The sequence below is a fragment of the Plectropomus leopardus genome, chromosome 12, assembly GCF_008729295.1.
Source record: "Plectropomus leopardus isolate mb chromosome 12, YSFRI_Pleo_2.0, whole genome shotgun sequence".
NCBI lineage: Eukaryota > Metazoa > Chordata > Actinopteri > Perciformes > Serranidae > Plectropomus > Plectropomus leopardus.
In genome coordinates this window covers 10,910,559-10,928,708 of record NC_056474.1, presented here as the reverse complement: position 1 = coordinate 10,928,708, position 18,150 = coordinate 10,910,559, and the positions used below count along the sequence as shown (strand labels likewise).

General features: G+C 38.1%; 1 protein-coding gene across 11 annotated transcripts in view; it reads left to right on the top strand.

Moving 5' to 3' along the window:
- The window catches only part of dtna (dystrobrevin, alpha), a 32,537-nt gene extending 15,000 nt beyond the window's left edge, over positions 1-17,537 (top strand). For 2 of the 11 annotated variants that reach the window (XM_042497280.1, XM_042497278.1), the window contains 15 exons: positions 641-649; positions 2,266-2,349; positions 2,620-2,688; positions 4,994-5,089; positions 7,381-7,462; positions 7,800-7,894; positions 10,440-10,553; positions 10,774-10,870; positions 12,821-12,844; positions 14,271-14,430; positions 14,527-14,616; positions 14,694-14,793; positions 15,259-15,376; positions 15,492-15,530; positions 16,372-17,537. In XM_042497280.1, coding sequence (XP_042353214.1) covers positions 641-649; positions 2,266-2,349; positions 2,620-2,688; positions 4,994-5,089; positions 7,381-7,462; positions 7,800-7,894; positions 10,440-10,553; positions 10,774-10,870; positions 12,821-12,844; positions 14,271-14,430; positions 14,527-14,616; positions 14,694-14,793; positions 15,259-15,376; positions 15,492-15,509 — 1,156 coding nt within the window. In that variant the 3' untranslated portion in view covers positions 15,510-15,530; positions 16,372-17,537. The remainder of the gene's footprint in view (positions 1-640; positions 650-2,265; positions 2,350-2,619; positions 2,689-4,993; positions 5,090-7,380; positions 7,463-7,799; positions 7,895-10,439; positions 10,554-10,773; positions 10,871-12,820; positions 12,845-14,270; positions 14,431-14,526; positions 14,617-14,693; positions 14,794-15,258; positions 15,377-15,491; positions 15,531-16,371) is intronic. The other 9 variants (XM_042497279.1, XM_042497282.1, XM_042497281.1 and 6 more) reach the window with 9 other exon arrangements.
- Positions 17,538-18,150: the final 613 nt, after the last annotated feature.

Sequence of the window (18,150 nt, the reverse complement as noted above, 5' to 3'; positions counted from 1 at the left end):
GACATGATCTCTGGAAAGAGACATGGCTGCTGAGTGTTTTTGGTGCTTTGACCATCACAAGCTGAATGCAGTCTAGTTCAATTTGTTCCAAAGATGGCGGACATTTTTACAGCCGATATCTCCGACACTCTGCAACTCACACAAAAACAATCCGGGTGATTAATAGCACAGCGTAGGTGAGAGAAAATATATGGATTTTTGACTTGGGGGGTGAGCTGCCGCTTTTAAACAGCCAAAACTATTTCGATTATTGGAGCTAGTACTAAATGTGTGTTTTAGACCCCGATCAATGTCGGATTTTTGAAGCCAATACCAATATCAGTATTTGATAATTAAAAAATCTGATTATGATACAAAACAGTTGATTTTTTTTTACATAAACAAATAACTAACTTTTTTTTAAAAAAATTGTCCAAGATTTAGATTTTCAAGATAAGATTTTTGGTTCTGCAATTTCTTGTTACCTATTGGCTGAAATTTATGCCAATAATAGGGCAATATTATTGTCCTACATAGTTAGTAATATTCTTTTTTGGTGAATTTATTGAAAAATATTTCTACATTTAGTGTATTCTGTGTGCTGCTGGGCTGATTGTAATGAATTATTTTCATTCTTTTTCTTGTTCTGTACTTTCCTCAGAGATACGTGGTGAGTTTGCTTTGATTCTTTAACACATCCTTAAGTGTGTCTTTGTACATTTTTGTTTCTGTAGATTTTAATTCTTTGTTTCGTGTTAATCACACAGTATTGTCAAGTCCCATCCACCCTAGCATCCTGACAGTCATTATTGTTAATTCCCAGAGGTGCGAACTTGAGTCACACGACTTGGACTTGTGTCAAACTTTATAACTTTCATAAAAGACTTGAAATTCGACTTGGACTTGGACATTACACCAACGACTTGTGACTTCACTTGGACTTAAGCCTTTTGACTTGGAAATGCTTGATAGCCTCCCCCAAAGATTAAAAAGTATATTTTTGGGGTTGCCTTCAGCTCACCTGCTAGAGTGTGCGCCCCTTATGCATCGGCCTTTGCAGAGGCCCGGGTGCAAAATCCAGCCTGTGGCCCTTTGCTGCATGTCATTCCCCCTCTCTCTCCCACATTTCTTATTCTACAGCTGTCCTATCAATAAAGGGGAAGTCCCCAGAAAATAATCTTTAAAAAGTATATTATGTAAAAAATTTGCTACAAATTAGTTCATTTCCTGAATCAACTAACATTAACGCTGTTCATTCACAGCAAGTTGACACTTATTCCCCCAGATGATGCACTTGGTTTCAACAATCCAACAGCATCGAGTCAAGTTGTAGGATGGAATTAAATATATATATAATATAAATGGAATTATATTTTGTGAAGAGCACATTATAACTTGACTCAAAACACAAAGTTTAGGACTTTGGACTGGACTTTGGACTCAAGTGCAAAGACTTGAAACTATCTTGTATCCTGCAAAACATTAGCCCTTTTTACTCAGAGATCACATTATAGGAAAGCCTCTCAGTCCTTTCTTTATGCCTCCTCCAAACAAAGGTGACATCATCCCACTTCAGTGTGTGATTTTAGACAGCATGTCTGCATTGTGGAACCAAAAGAGGCACGTTGGGCGCAACGTTTAGCATATATAATGAATTGGCAGCTCTTTCTTAACATTAGCAATGGCCTAACATGGCAATAACAGTCATTTAATGTCTCTGTTATATGGTTGATCTCATCCTCTACTCTTCAATCTCATTCTTTTCCCAATTTGCAGATGGTCACTGTTTTTCTTCTTTGAGTTAACTGCTAACTGCCCGTAGTTGATTTTTTTAATCTCCCGTGGTGGGTCACACACATAACATGTCATCATATCGTCACATCTGTCATGTCCATGATCCCAACCTTGTAGCTGTCTTATTTGCCACTGTTTTGGTGTTTTTACTACCTTCTGTTACATCTTAAAGGTGAGACAAATCTGTCCCCCCCATTTCGTATACAGAACGGTGAGGCGGCCTAAGGGTTTGATATTTCTGCCTTGAACAGGCAGTTTAAAAGGGGCTAATGGTCTCACCTCTGTTAATTCCCAAACACCTGCTGTGTTTGTTAGTTCACAGATTCATTTCTGAAGTCTTTGCATGTTTTCAGGCCATCTACCAAAATTAAAAAACTCTGAGATTGTAAATTTGCAGGAAATCCACATAGACAAAAGAAAAAGGCTCTGTCTCTTTAACATAACAAACAGCATTGTCAGTTCGGGATTAAAAAACATTTGTTTCCTGTTCAGGCCACCGAGACCAGTGAACATCACCAATGACTACTCCCTCTCCCACTCCATGCCGACATCAGGGAACCCTTACTCCACCAAAAAGTGAGTACCGCCGTTACAATGGATGTCCTGGATTTTACAGCAAATCCTTTTGGTTTGCCAAGCTCCCTTAAGGCCCCATCCCCTGTAGACTCTGTGACCCACACTGTCTTTATTTTCCTGCCTTTATTTTCCAAAGTGTGTGAGTGAGTGTGTGTGAGTGTGTGTGTGTGTATGCGTGTGTGTGTGTGTGTGTGTGTGTGTGTGTATGTGTGTGTCTTCTTTTCCTTCCTTGTGGTTCCTTGTGCTGAATGTCAATGGCTTGCCTTACAGCAAGAGTAATGATTTTGAGCAAAGAAAGCCCTTGACTGAGGCTGCTCCACATCTGTTGAAAGGCAGAGGGTAAGTGACACAGGTGTGCACATGAGAATGCCCTTTGTAGCTGAAATGCATGTGTGAACTAATACAGATAATAATCATAGGGCATAAACTAGAGTGCTTATCATCCTCAGGAACCAGTTTTCTTACAGCAGAGTTTACATTGTTGTACTCGAGGGGCTTTGTAAACGCTAGATGAAGCATGCATCATAAAGATCACCGGCAATTAGTTTGGTGCGTTTCTTACAATTTTTCCATTCACACAGAAATGGAAAATGCTAACTGCCAGTTTTGAATGTAAACTGCTCTGAATGTTATCCTCAATCTCCTCTGTGCTGAAGCTGCAGCAGTTAAACAGTTTAAATTCCCAGGCAAATTGTTTATGATGCGTGTGAACAAGTATACCTGTTTATATAAAATGGGATTAACTTGTTGTCTTCAGTTGCTATTCATGTTATATTTTGGAAGATTTTTTCTAGCAAAATGCCTTCAAGCTCCTCTGCACCTGCACTTGATGAAGAAAGTGTTTCTTTATGGAACACTGCACCCTTTCATAACTCGGGCTTACTTTAGGTCATGCTTGATGTGCATGTCAGAGCATCTGACATTGCAGTTACTGTTTGCATAAGCACCATATGATACAGGACTTTTTCAGCTCATGTGCCCTTTGGTGGTTTACTGTCCAGCTTTTGACTGGCAATATCTGATTGAATACCCTAACTTTATGACAAGAGTTCTGACTTTACATAGCTGGAAGACTGTGAGAATTTGAAAAAGCAGTGGTCAAAATCTAAGTAGACTGATGCCAAGATATCCTGAATAGTACTCTTGGTCACGCTCTCAAACCTTGGACCCTACACTTCCCATAATGCAACACAATAGGCTTACCAACTTATAAAAGGTTCATTCCAGCAGTTTCTAATGCAAGCTTTCTACTAAAGCTGGACTGTAAAATTTTTGTATATCGACAATGGATTAAATGATGCGTTATGTCAAAAGAGTCACTCATAGTGGTTTGTAGTCACCGTTATGATTTAGCTATGCAGCAGCTGCTAGAATATCTTTCAGTTTAATTTGCGGCTTTGCTGAAGTAGCTTTTCATTTGTATATCATTTATTCACCCCACGTTAAATTGAATTTGTGAAGACATTTTCTTGCATGCCTCCATGGTAAACAAAGATTCCAGGAAGTGAGAAAAATCATGATGATTTGGAGTAAAAGGTGTACAACAAAACTATGTCAAAACATCAATTTAATCACACAGACTTATGCAGTTTCATCCAAGTCACATTTATCCAGTTGTATGCTTAGTACTTTCCAAACAGACAGCCCTTTTTGATTGGGAAGTACTGAACTAATACTGAAAATTATCTATACTCTCTCTCCAAAGCCATACCCCATTGACAAAAACACTAATTTAAACTCGCTGAACACTTGAGCTGCAGGTCTACTACTACATCAATTGGTAGTTTGATTGTGTTATTTTCTAACTTTAATAATTCTGAACATACCCTTTAAATTCATGACGAATTTTATTTATTTTTGTATTCGCTGTTTCCCGTGGAGGCATGCAAGAAAAACAAAAAATTCTCCACAAATGCAATGTGACAGAGGTGAAATGAAAATTATAGTTTTGTGGGTGAAGTACACTTTTAATGGTTTGTTGGATTGCGAATATTTTAGGGTAGGTGGTTACAATTTGAAATACTTCATAGCTTAGATTTAAGAAGCAAATAAATAAAACAAGTTAAACAAGATAATATGGACTATTTTTCAGTATTTTAAATTTTCCGCTGGATGGATAGATGTGTTTATTTATTGCTTTGAGACATTTTATAGTCAAAGCTTTTTCTGCCTTGACCCTCCATAATGACTTTAGTAATGGCTTCTATAGGAGTTTGTGATGCAGGTGGAAAGCCTCTATAAATATAGGAGCTGCATCAAAAAGACTGCATGCTTGACATATCTTGGCTGGCAGAGTGTTTGACTTAAAAATAATGACTTTCAGTAGTTTTAATAACAGAGCACTGAGTGATTGATGCTTGTAGAATGTAAACATGTAGCTTGTAGAGTTCTTTTTTTTTGTTGGGCATGTCCTTAATCGTGCTCCTAGCCTTCATCTCTGGAGTCTCTCCCAAACATAATATGGCCTTGTTTCTCTCTAGTCACCCATGAAAGGCTGCTTTTCAGCCACTCTCCTCCTCCTCTCTTTTGTTGGGTTTTCTCCTTTTCTCTCTCTCTGCTGCCTCTCCCCTCTCGTCCCTTGGCCCTCTATTGTCACCTGTGTAATGTCATGTTTTATGTTTTGTGAAACCCTGCACTGTTCCAGGTTAAACTACAACCTCGATGTTGCTGATAGACTTGCAGACGAACATGCTCTGATTGCCCTCTATGTGAATCTCCTCCAAAACAACCCCAAAACATGGTTAGTTTGGTGTGCCGCTGTGTTTGCCAAACACCAGTGGGAACCATGTGCTCTGCTGAACTTCCCCTTCGCAATCCTTCCCCTACCGTTACCTTATTCTGAGTGTGTCACAGCCCTAACACTGCATGCTATCAGCTTTACAGACTAGTCACCTCAACCTCTGACACTTGTGTCCACTCATTATTGTTCAGAACTATTAAGTGTTTGACTTATTTGTTTCCAATTCATTTCGACCAAATGATCCATATATATTTGATTTAATTTCAGGGTGAAACATTTTAGTCCTAAAGACTTTAAAGACTTTTACACAACTACATAATATTAAAGGGACAGTTCACCTTAATATCAAAGATATATATTTTCCTCTTACCTGTAATGCTATTTATCTGTCTAGAATATTTTGGTGTGAGTTGCTGCATGTTGGAGATATTGACGCAGAGATGTCTGCCTTCTCTTGAATATAAAGGACCTAGATGGCACTCAAGATAATCCACAGACCTTGTTATGGGCAGTTTCAAGTAGGAACTATTTTCTGTCATCCGAACTACACCCACCAACTGTATCACCATGCAGAGGGAGGTGTGCATCTACTCAGATCTAAACATTAATGGCGTCCGCAGCTGAGCTGTAACATTAGCTTTCTCTGAAGTGTTAGGTGAGCTAGCAGTAGCTCACAACAAGGTAATGAATTCTGTAAAGAGACATTGCTGTTGAGTTTTTCAAATATGTATATTTTTTGGGCGCTTTGAGCACCACAAGCCGAGTGCCATCAGTGCCATCAGACATCTCAATGGCCGATATAGCCAACACTCAGTAACTCACACTAAAACAATCAGATTGATAAAAAGCACTACAGGTTAGAGGAAAACTATGTATTTTAGATTTTGGGATGAACTGTCCCCTTAAATTGATCACTTATAAATCATAAAATCTAAGTATTGTTGTCTCTGACTGAAATTTCGAAAAGAAAAAAGGCCAAAATGTTCTCATATTGTCACGGTAAAGTTGTATGACTCCATTGTTTACTGCAGATTAGTTAGTTAATTGGTACCAAATACTTTAAACACTTTTAGCTGCTGTTTTTGTCGGATTTGACTGCCTACTGAGATGGTAATCTCTAAATAGAGTTAGGTTCAGTAAATCTTGTGGCAATTGTTGTAAACAAAGACAGACTGGTGAGTGAGCTGACTGGTTTTTATTTCAATGCTGGGAATATGACATATTCTCTCCTTTTTCAAGCATTGATGCTTTTTTCCTCACAAGCAACATGAAAACAGGGATGCCTGTGTTTTTTATATGTGTGTGTGTGTGCACACTAATATACCTGCGTGTGTTTTAATGCTGGTTAATGTCATCTATCATGTGGCTATTTGTATTATATTAGTAACTCCTCCATTTACCTCTGTGTGAGTGCATTTGGGTGCTTTTACTGTACGTGTGATTGGAAATTCATAACCATAATTTGACTTTATCAGTGATCAGACTGTATAATCACTATCCCCTCTGTGCTTTCAATACAAAGCAAATGATTACTTCACTTTTATGTTCTAACCCAACTTCATTCCTGCTTTTGTGGTTTTACATAAGTAGCTTATCATGATTACACAGGCTCTGCTGTAAAACTTATGGAGCTTTTCTGCCAGAGAACTAATGTGACTGTTGAACAGACTTTCTTGGATTTTTGCTTTCTTTCCTGCATCGTTAGAAGTCCAGTGAGTAGGATTTAGTGGCTTCTATAGGCCAGCCAAAATTTCTTCCGTGTTTCAAACGTAAACTCCTGGTTAGGATTCTGGGTTATTGATGTGTGTATCATGGGCAAGATACACACTGTGGTCACATGCATACTGACTCACACGAGGACCAGGCAGAATAAGTTACACAAATACAAAAATTTCGACGCTTCAATACATGTTTGCCTCATTGGGGAGGAGGCTTCTTACAACAGTGGGAAATGGCCCTATCTTAAGCCAGTGTTTGGTTTGTCCATTCTGGGCTACTGTAGAAAGATGGCAGTGCAACATGGTGGTCTCCGTAGATGAGGACCAGCTTCCTGTGTAGATATAAACAGCTCGTTCTAACATCAGAAAAACAACTGTTCTTATTTTCTGGTGATTATACACCAAAGAAAACATACTTATTGTAATATATTCAATTTCTACACACACACACACACACACATATATATATATATATATATTTATATTCCCTAAATCCTACACACTGGACTCTTTGTATAAGTGTGACTATGTGGTAATCATATCATGTTATGACTCCATATTCCTCCTCCTCAGTTTGCTGGAGAGCAGTAACCATCAAGATGAGGAGCACAGTCTCATCGCCCGCTATGCTGCTAGACTGGCTGCTGATGCTGCGGTGAGATATATTTGTTTAAGACATTTATTGCTCACATATTGTGGCATTTTTCATCGGTGTCCTCTGCCAGAACTGTCGGTGATGAAAAGAAGGTTAAACGTAGGCTACTACTCTACCTTTGAGGGTTTCAGTCTTTTTATTGCTGAAATGATGAAGGGATTTACAGACGGTGATTGTTCCTAACCGGACTTGTATGCCTGTTTATGTTCTTGATGGATGTTTGGTGACTTGACTGTTTTATTCCTCCCTCCTGTGAGATATAAGATAAGGTTATGGATGACGTCATCCAGAGGTAAAGCCAGCTCACGTGATGTCTCTTGCTTGGTTTCACCGACAGGCTCAACAGCAGAGGATCCCCACAGACCTCCCCTGCTCTCTGGATGCCAACAAACAGCAGAGGCAGCTCATCGCCGAGCTCGAGAGCAAAAACAGGTTAGGGATGACTGCTTTGGTGACGCTGTTCAGTTTTCTTCTGTTTGTCTCGTCTCTTTTTTTTTGTCAACTCAACAACAAGAAATTCACCTTGAGAAACAGATTCTTGGTCTGACAAAATGAACAAACCTCAAAGCACATTTACTGAAAACTATAATAATAATAATAATAATAACAATTATTATTATTATTATTATTATTATTATTATCATTATTATTATTATTATAGACTTTCATTATTAGCCAAGGTATGACATTTGTTTGTCAATGTTAACATTTTAAGGAGGTAAGGAACGGTTGATATACCAGTATTGTAGTACTTAAGACCGGTCTTCGTCTCAAGTGCACTTTTTGGAGGTTTGAGTCTCATCTCAGACTCATTTTCCCTTGATATTGTCTCGTTCTCAGACAAAAAGGAATTGTTATTTTATATTAAGGCCATTCTAGACCATCCCTGCAAAGATATCGCTAAATTGCCTGAACAAAAGATAAGTGTTAAATAAAGATGGTTAACATCCCTTTCCAGAAACATTTTAAATAGGCTTACTTAAACTGAGACTAATATTTTGTTTAACATCTTTTTTCCACATAATATTTAAAAAGGTATGGAGACACAGGAGTGTGCATCAAGGTAGCTAGCGTTAGTGTTTGATGAAACATCAGTTCAGCCATACATGTGTGAGCCTCGGTCAGACCCTGACTTATGTTTGCAGGCAGTTGTTGTGTGTAACCTCTCTCCCACCTTTCCTGTTAATCTTCAGCTGACCTGTCAATAAAGGCAAAATATGATCTGTCAAAAAATAATTTTAGATTAAAAAAAATGTAGGGTAAATAAACAGAAAAAAACACATATGAGTGGAAGGAAACCTTAGGTTGATCTCATGTCCATAATATTTGTTCATATTTGTTTGCCCATAGAAAGCAAAGGAAAATTAACATCTGCTGAGCCTTTTGATTACTATATCCACATACTTATCATGGTACACTTAGCCTATACATACAAACACATACATATATAGTATATTGCAATTAAAGAGGTGAATGAAGAGGAATCTTTTTTGTTTTCTGCGGGTGTTTTTATGGGAACACCGATCTCTCAGATCAATTTGAGGAGGGCCTATGGATTTTCCACATTTAATTGTCACACAGCGTGGGACTCACACTGGTCTGCAGTTGCACTTAAATCGGTCTTAAAACACTCTGGTCTTGTTCATGACTTGGTATTCAATACATCACTGACGTATACTGTAAAGTGCAGGCCAGTGAATATGGGATCATACAAGGCAAGTCAAGGTGATTTATTTATATTATACAGCATACATCGCACACAGTGGCAAATTTTAAATGGCTTAAAAAAAGTAAAATAGGATAAGAAAAAAAACAGTCAAGAAGTAACAGCAAATTTAACATTAAAATTACAGTAATAAATAATACTGAATAATGAAACCAAAGTGGAGACAAAAGTTCAATTACAGGCAACAGTGAACAAGTACGTAGGTTTTAGTGCAGCTGTAATTTAATATTTTTATATCAACAGAGGATCTCATGACTACATGTATAGGATGGCAGTCTCGTGTGGTGAGAAACCCACAGGGAGTTATCACCCGACTGTGCAGTTCCCCTCTGCTCTGCAGAGCTTTATTAGGCTCACTGTCACACTGTCATGGCTTCAGTAGAAAAAAGACGTGTTTAATGAGATTAGTGACACCTGTGCATGTCCTATAAGGAAAATATATGTTATAAAAAAAGGGCTAAAGTGTCTTTTGCATCAGCGTTTTGGTTTTCTGGCCAGCATCTTTACTGTTCTGCTCCATTCTCACCGCTCTGGAAGTTTTGTTTTCCTCTTAAAAAAATTCTAAAATTCTTCTGTACACTAACTTGTCCAGCAATAAACTGCAGACAAAGTTAGCTACTAGTTGGTAAACATAATGGAGTATAAAGAAGCTAAAGAGCCAAATATTTCCCTCAGGAGTCAGAGGAAACATGAGAGTGAAAATGTTACCAACTTGTTTCCACTGCCCCCAAGTGGCTGAAATGATGTTTGGGTTTTTTTTCCAATCACTTAAGTCTTTATTGCTGGTATACATACCAAGGTTACTATCCTACCTAAAAGAGACATCAAATGACAAAAATATCACAAAAAAAACCCCACAAAATGACCACAAAGAGATACAAAATGATCAAAAAGACACTCAATTACCTCAAAGACACACAAAAAACACCACAAAATACCCCAAAAGAGACAAAATTATTAACAAGACACAAAATTGCTTCAAAAGGATGCAAAACCCTAAGAAAAAAAAGATGCAAATCCACTAAAAAGAAACAAAAAACTACCACAGAGTCTTTGTGTCTTTCTGCTTTGTGGGAGAGGTAGTGGAGCCTTTTGCATGTCTGTCCAGGGGCCCATCCAACCATCCATGCAATGAACATGAAAAAACAGCAGCAACATGCAGCTTCCCTGGTTTTTGTGTTGACTCAGGGTCATCTACAGACAAACCATGTGTGAAATTTAACTTTTCTTCTATATATTTGCACGTCACAGAGAAATCCTGCTTGAAATCCAGCGGCTGCGCCTTCAGCATGAGGAGGCCCCCCAGCCGCCACCTGACAGAGGTCAGCAGAACCCCACTCTCCTGGCTGAGCTACGACTTCTCAGGTAACTCAGTGTACTGTAATCCTGCTTTGCGCAGTGTGTTCATAACAGACATGTTTGCTTAGGCTGCACTACAAAGTACATATTGTAATTGCTTGCATTTTTTTAGCATATGTTAGAGTCTACAGATGGTTATTGTACACATTTTTTTCCCTCATTTTGCTGTTGACGTGACATTATGGTATCATCACACAGTACAACTTGTGTCCTCTTCTTCTGTTAGGCAACGCAAAGATGAGCTTGAACAAAGAATGTCTACTCTGCAGGAGAGTCGCAGGGAACTCATGGTGCAGCTGGAGCAGCTAATGATGCTTCTCAAGGTACTGCAGTCACTCCTTTCATCTCTTTGACTTCACAGCACTCAAATACACATGCAGATAAGACGCCTTCATGATTACTGAACGCACATTCTGTGTCCTCTGGGGAATTATATGGTTGTGGTGGTAATTTTGTTTCAGTATCTTTTTGCAGTTGAATTTTCCATGTTTATTTACATTGGCATGTGTATTGTAGCTCATGTTTTTTTATGTTATTTTGAGGCAGGTGGTGACCAATATGGCCAGATGATGAATCTCCCTTGTATAACAATTTTCTCCCAGCTGTGGGTGATCACTCCAGCTAATGTAAAGCAAACGCTGCACTTTGCAGAGGAAACATTAAGCAATTACCCAACATGTCCATTAGAGGGCAGACGTCTCTAATAGTCGAGCTCTGTTGAAATAAATCAAAATTAAATCAAAATGTAAATATAAATGCTCACATATTCATGCAAAGAAACAGATGTATACATTACTCACAGTTGTCTATAGCTACTGTAATTTGCTTTGAATGAGAATCAGTTATGGAAGAGAACACAGTTTAAGCATTTTCATATTTGTCCAAAATGGTTGCCATGCTCTATAAAGTTTACCTGCAGAGCCACCCAGTGTACATTTTATTAGGAGTTGACCAATATTGGTTTTTCAGGGCTGATACTGATACAGATTATTAGTGGTTAATGAAATTGATAACTGACATTTGGAACCGATATGTATTTACAATAAAAAGAAAATCTTTCTGTCAGTATTTATAGTTTGGAATAGAACAAACCCCATAACAAAACTTTGTTTAAATGCCTTTAACAAATGTTTAATCAAAACTGAAACGTTCAACATCAAATACAGCAATTTCCCAGCAACTATTTTTGTAAAGTCAAGTGAAAAACGAAATAAAAAAAATAAATTTAATAAAGACAGCTCCCTGATGTTTTACAAATTAAAGGTTCCTCCTATGCTGACACTTTATTTGCACTTTTTAATTAATTAATTTAATCGGCGATCATTAATATAAAACGCCAATGCAGATAATCAGCAAAAAGCCAAATATAGGCTCCAATAATTGGCCAGGCCGCTAATCTGTCGACCCCTACACTTTATTTTCTCGAAGTTTTAAACATTTTACAAGTTCTCCAGCCCACTGGGGGAGAAGCCTCCTGCTACACTTCATAAGGACAATGTGTCTAGCAATTCAGGATGCAAAAGTAAAAGTGTTCTAATAATAATTTGACTCCAAAAAACACAGAAAATATATCAAATATTGATTTCCAATAATTATGAAGTATGGATGAGGGATCCTGTTACTGTCAAGACAGGATGAGCAGTTCGGATATTTTTTTGTAATGAGGTCTCTGATCCAAATTAAAAAAAACAACCTTTTAAACAAACCTTTAACAGCATCAGAAGAAATGTCTTATCTAGTTGTTGTTTAGTGTCAGTCCTGTTCAAAGACAACTCAGTTGATTTATGAGTGACAGCCGACTCCAATGCTGTTTTGATCTTTCTTCCAAATGCCATCTGTTTCCATGTGGATCATCTCTCATATCATCTCTCATATGTATAAGTATGTTATACATTGCCTTGATTAGCTATGTCAGCTGATAGTCCGTACAGGCGATTTAAGAACAGGATATTGAGTTTGGGATTATGCTCCATCACCTGATGTGACAACATGTCTCCCCCCCTCTAAGGAGGATAACCTTTGCTGCAAGAATATCTTCTGCAGTCGACAACATGGGAGTTCCTCAAAGCCGACATGAACTGCTCACTATACTGGCTTAAGTGGGGAGGATATCAATCTAATTAGGCTAAAAGGATCAATGTTAATCCATTAAACTTGCATGAGGAAGCCACATGCTTGTCACGTCCTGGAGGAATTACTGATTGGATTTTCTTTTAGAAATACCCAAAGTATTATGGTTGTTGTTTCATGAGCCATAAAATGTTGTTTTTCAGCTGGAAGAAGAACGGAAACAGGCTGTAAGTGTGAAAACTGTGAAGCAAAAAGAGGCTGAAACTGTGCTTGGGTTCAAAATTATTGCATGTTTGGAGTAAATACTTTGTTACTGGGTGAAAACTTTGTGTCTCAAAGTTAGAGATACATTGTGTTCACCAGACGGCACCAACTTGGGGTTTGGTCTGTGGGAATAATTGGAGTAGCCCTGAGAGAGAAAATCTGTTTTAACTGCGTGTTGAGTATTTGAAAAATACTGAAAATGCCGTTTATGACTCAAATTGCATATTTCTAGCATGTGTGCAATGTTTGTAAAGCTATTGTGGTGTGTTTTAAGGACAGATGAACTCCTCTGTTGCCTTAAAAATTATTGTAGTGAATGATTTGTTGCTGTTTTTGGAGTTTGATGTGAGATTCTTTGCTGTGATTTGAGCACTGGGAAAAAAACCCCCAAAAAACAACACTTGTTGCATTGCCCGTTGAAAGCTTGCTTTGAAAAGAAGCCCTTTTATCGAGATAATGGTATGTTTTTCTTACAGCGTGGGTTTTCTGGTAACCAACACAGTGGCACAAGTAAAAGCTGTAATTGGTAACTTAAAAAAAAAAAACTGTACTGCTTACACAGCACTAAATGAAAAAAAAGAAAAACTGAACTGCTGAGTCTGTCAAATTAGTCAATACTGAACAAATAATCGAGATTTTGTTTCTGCATGTCTTATCTCACATTTTCAGGCACATACTGTAGTGTACTGTTTGACTGTAAAATACAAAAGTTGATCAGACTGCCAAGCCGTGTTTGTTACTTCGGTTGACTGTATCCAACATGGCGGCTGGGTCACAAACTTAATTATTTTACACCTTTTTGCCTTAAATATGAAATATTAATATGTTAATAATACACATACCATAATATTGTGTTCAGAATTCAGGGTAACCTGGTATCTCACCACATAGAGCACTACCTGACTGAGTCCTGACTGCAGTGGCCAGGGTGTGAGTCCGGCCCTCTGCTACAGGTCCCCCCATCTGTCTCCCCTTTACTATCTGTTTCTCAATAAATTATGAAAAATACCCCAAAATATCCTTTAAAAAAGTCATATCTGTTTCTTTCCGTTCTAGCTTTATCTTCCTCCCCCAACGCCATCTGGTTGATTTTTCACATACACATGGTTTGAGTGTAATTTATTCATTTGCCAATTATTTGTCTGATCATTATTATATTATTATTTTTCAATTTTCTGCAGATATCGCAGTGACATTCTTATCCTGAACCCTTTTGGCCATGATAATCGAGCAGTGAAAATCTGATATCTTATGTAAATTTACTGTGTATTTACTGTTTCCATGCAATGCCTTGATAACCTGCTGCTGTAACACCAGAATGTCCTACTTTGGGATCAGAGAAGTGCATCTGTCTATCTGTATATCTAAAACGGTGCGTCTGTATTGCAGACTCAGGGTCCCGGCTCTCCACGCTCTTCCCCCAGTCACACCATCAGCCGGCCGATCCCCACACCAATCCTCTCGGACTCTGCTGGCACGACCCCAACTCACACACCTCAGGACTCACTCATGGGCGTGGGAGGGGACGTTCAGGAGGCCTTCGCTCAGGGTAACACGGTCACACACAGAAAAGCGTGCATTTCAGTTATGGATATGGAAAGTTTGGTTGGAAGCTAAACTTTTTTTTGTCTGTGTGTTTTCAAAGGTCCAAGGAGAAATTTGAGAAACGACCTGCTCATTGCTGCTGACTCAATCACCAACACAATGTCATCGCTGGTCAAAGAACTCAATTCAGGTAGAAATCGATAGAAAAATGTTGTATTTTGCTTTCTGTTCTTTTATACCACAGTTTTAAAATGTTTTTTTTTTCAGAGGGTGGAAGTGAGACTGAGAGCACTGCTGATTCAGACTTTGGGCGTGGTGACCTATTGGCTGCAACCTCTTCGGATCCTTTCTTCACATATAAACCAAGGTACTTATCAGATATACTGCAGGATGTGTCATCACCAGTTGCGCACAGGATCTAATGTAAGATGCTTTAGTAGGAGAGCATGCACATAGATATGGAAAGAAGAACCTGTGAAAAAAAAAATTGTGAACATCTACCATTTGGACAACTGACCAAATATGACCTGAAACATCTTCAAGTGGCAAAAAATTCCTCTGTACAATCAAAATTCTTACTGTAATTTGTTTCTTGTGCTACATTTTCTAGGCTCGTCCATTGTAGCTGCTTTCTCTTGGCAGTTTATTTGCTCTGTTGCCAGCTTTCCCAGTAGTGTTAACTGTGTTTTCTATATACATTTGTGCCAAATACTTTACACATCAGATCATACCCTACATTTCTTTAAACCACTGATGTGAGTCAAATTGTTATAAAAGATTACACGTCAGTGGGTCTTGTGTCGTGTTTTAAAAGTGCCTGTTGTTTTCACAGGAGTGCCGGCGCTGCAGAGGAGGAGAGCTTCGAGAACGATCTGGAGCAGCAGTTGGAGAACGAGCTCAAGTTGGAGGAGCTAATGAAGCACAGGCAGGAACCAGACAAAGCGTGCATAGTGAGTTCTACTTTTCCAGGACTGTAAATAGAAGATGATGTAGTCTGAATTATTAGATTACACTTTGTCTATGCTTTTTCTGATCTGCTGCATGCGTTTTGGTTGTTTGGTGCAGGTGACGCTGCAGCAGTGACTGTGTTAGTCCTGGTGACTGGTAAGTATCTGAAACAATGAAATGTATCCTGTTCATAATTGGTGTTAGACTTTTTATTCTAGCATGTAAGCACTGATGGATTACAGAATGGGAATAGTGGGCACAGGCCCAGGGGCCATACATGTCAGGGACCCCCTTGGCCTTCACCTGCAAAATGTCACTCAAGCGAACAGGTACTGACCAGGATGATACTCAAAATGACCACAAAGAGATGAGAAGAAACTACAATGAGACACAAAAATAACCACAAAAAGCGACACACAGCCACAAAGAGACACAGAACAACCACAAAGACTCAAATCAACCAAAAAAAGATGCTTAATTAATTCAAATTCAATTTTGAATATCTGTGCTCAGGGGCCAATTTTCTCATAATCCACGCATGCATGTTGGTCATTAATACAATGTTTCTCATCTTTTTTAGAAGGTTTTAACAAGTATTAAAACCTGTAAACTCCCCACAAAAAAATATTTATTTCAAAAACATGGGGTAAAAAGACAACCAGCAAATTGGCAAAACAAAAAAACATCTTGGAAATTGCAAGAAATTTGAAGATTAAGAAAAAGTATTTAAAAAAAATAAGGGAAGATTTTCTGGAGAATTATATTTCAAATGATCATAATTCTACTTTCCAATTGTTTGGTTTGTTTGTTTTTGTATTGCTGTTTTTTTTTTGTTGCTAATTTTCAGGTAATTTTCTTGTAATTTTTACTAAATTTGAGATTATTTTTGGGTAATTTTTTTCTTAAATTGCTCATTGCCTTCTTCCCGTGTTTTTTGAAAGAAATCCAGCCAATTTGCCTCGGTTTTCTGGGTTAACATGTTCTGTATCCTGAACAGGTGAGCAATATGAAAAGCAACAATAGTAAAAGACGAGACAACACTGGACGAGACGACACTGGTAGAGACAACACTGGGCCGACGGTAAAGAGCACTGAAGATATGAAGATTTTGAGTTGAATAAATGGCTGAATCCAACCATAGAATACATTTATGTAAAGATATATTTTTTAACCAACCACATATTTAAGGTAATACTGTGAGCTGATGTAAAGAGATTAACTAGTGAGCTGTCTATTACACCACAGGTGCCATAAAAACCACATGACTTTGGGGAATTATTTCTTAGTTTTTAGCTTTTTTTATATGAGTTGTCAAGCAAATGTACATTGTTAGTTCAGGGTGGTAAACCTGACTCTTTCAAATTCTCATGTTTCTGCAAACGGTGACCCAGGTTTAAGTGTTTGTTTGTCTTCTGATTTAAGATATAAACCTGCTTTGGAGTTGAAGTTGTAGATGAAAAAAATGCAATATTTTATAAGTGTATAACTCCAGATTTAACCACTAGTCCACTGATTTCTTACTGTTGCTGTTGAGTGGCTTTTGTCATAGTTTTTTTGTTTTTGGAGCAGGCCGATCAGATTTTATTTGATACATTAGTGCACACATGCCTTAGCTGATTGGATGACCTCTCAGAGGAGCTCATTCAAACTGTCAATGCAGCATGTAGCTAACAAGAAAACACACCTGTTCAACAGAAATAGCTTCACTGGAAAAATCTGATGCTGGGGAATAATAAATATGTATACTGTCTACATATAAACTGTCGGTTAAATATCAGATGGATTGGTACAGTGAAAAAGATGTAACTCAGAGACTTCCAAATCTCTCAAAGTCAAAGGTTTACACTGGTAAGGGCATTGAACAAATTGTGTTTACTCTCAATGGTTTATGAATTAAGGTTCGATCATTTGCCATTGTTTCATTTGTTAGCATCAATGCTCTCACACATAAATCTCTGTGTGACTTGCACACCAAACACAAACACACTCTTGATGTATTTTCCGAGTGTGGGCGAAACTTTACTCAGTCACTTTTGGGGAAAAGTGGCAAGCCAATCTAAAATCATAAATGTGTGAAATATATGTAGTTTGATTTTTGAGCAAGTTCATAGCAGTGATTTTGCATGGTGGTGATGCATAATAAAGTGTTGACACAATATCACATTTTTTTGCCTATGAACTCCTTTTTTTTCTTTCCTTTTTCCATTCCAGACCGGCACACTTCAATTGGCCTGGTTTGGCAGCGCACATTTATTATCTGTCATAAATGCACCGTTGGCTGCCCTCAACCTATTGTCTATAATTCATCATATAAACCCACCATCTGAGGTAACATAAAAGCAGCCATCCAGCACTGAATCTCACCGTCATGTGAATATTAGGAGGGAGAAGTTGGCTCTCAGACTCAGGTAATATTAACAGCATATGAATTAACTATATTAGTCTTTATTACCATTATTATCAGTGTTTTGAGGACGCTCCCACAAGCCCATTTTTTTTAGATTCAAAGAGTATTTATAAGATGGATCTACAGCATCAATCATCAGGTCTTTGTATGATTATCACAATCTGCTCACAATATGTCCTTTATTTATCTGGTCCATGTTTCCTCCACTCCATCAGCATAGTTTGCAAAGCAACTATAAGGGAGATGAATTTCATACTGAGCCTCGAACAGATATCTTTTGTCTTGTTGGTGCGTGACTGCTCCCTGGTGTTAAAACATGAGGAATGCAGCTCTGCCAGAAGCAGAAAATCCGTTTTTTGCAAAATCAAA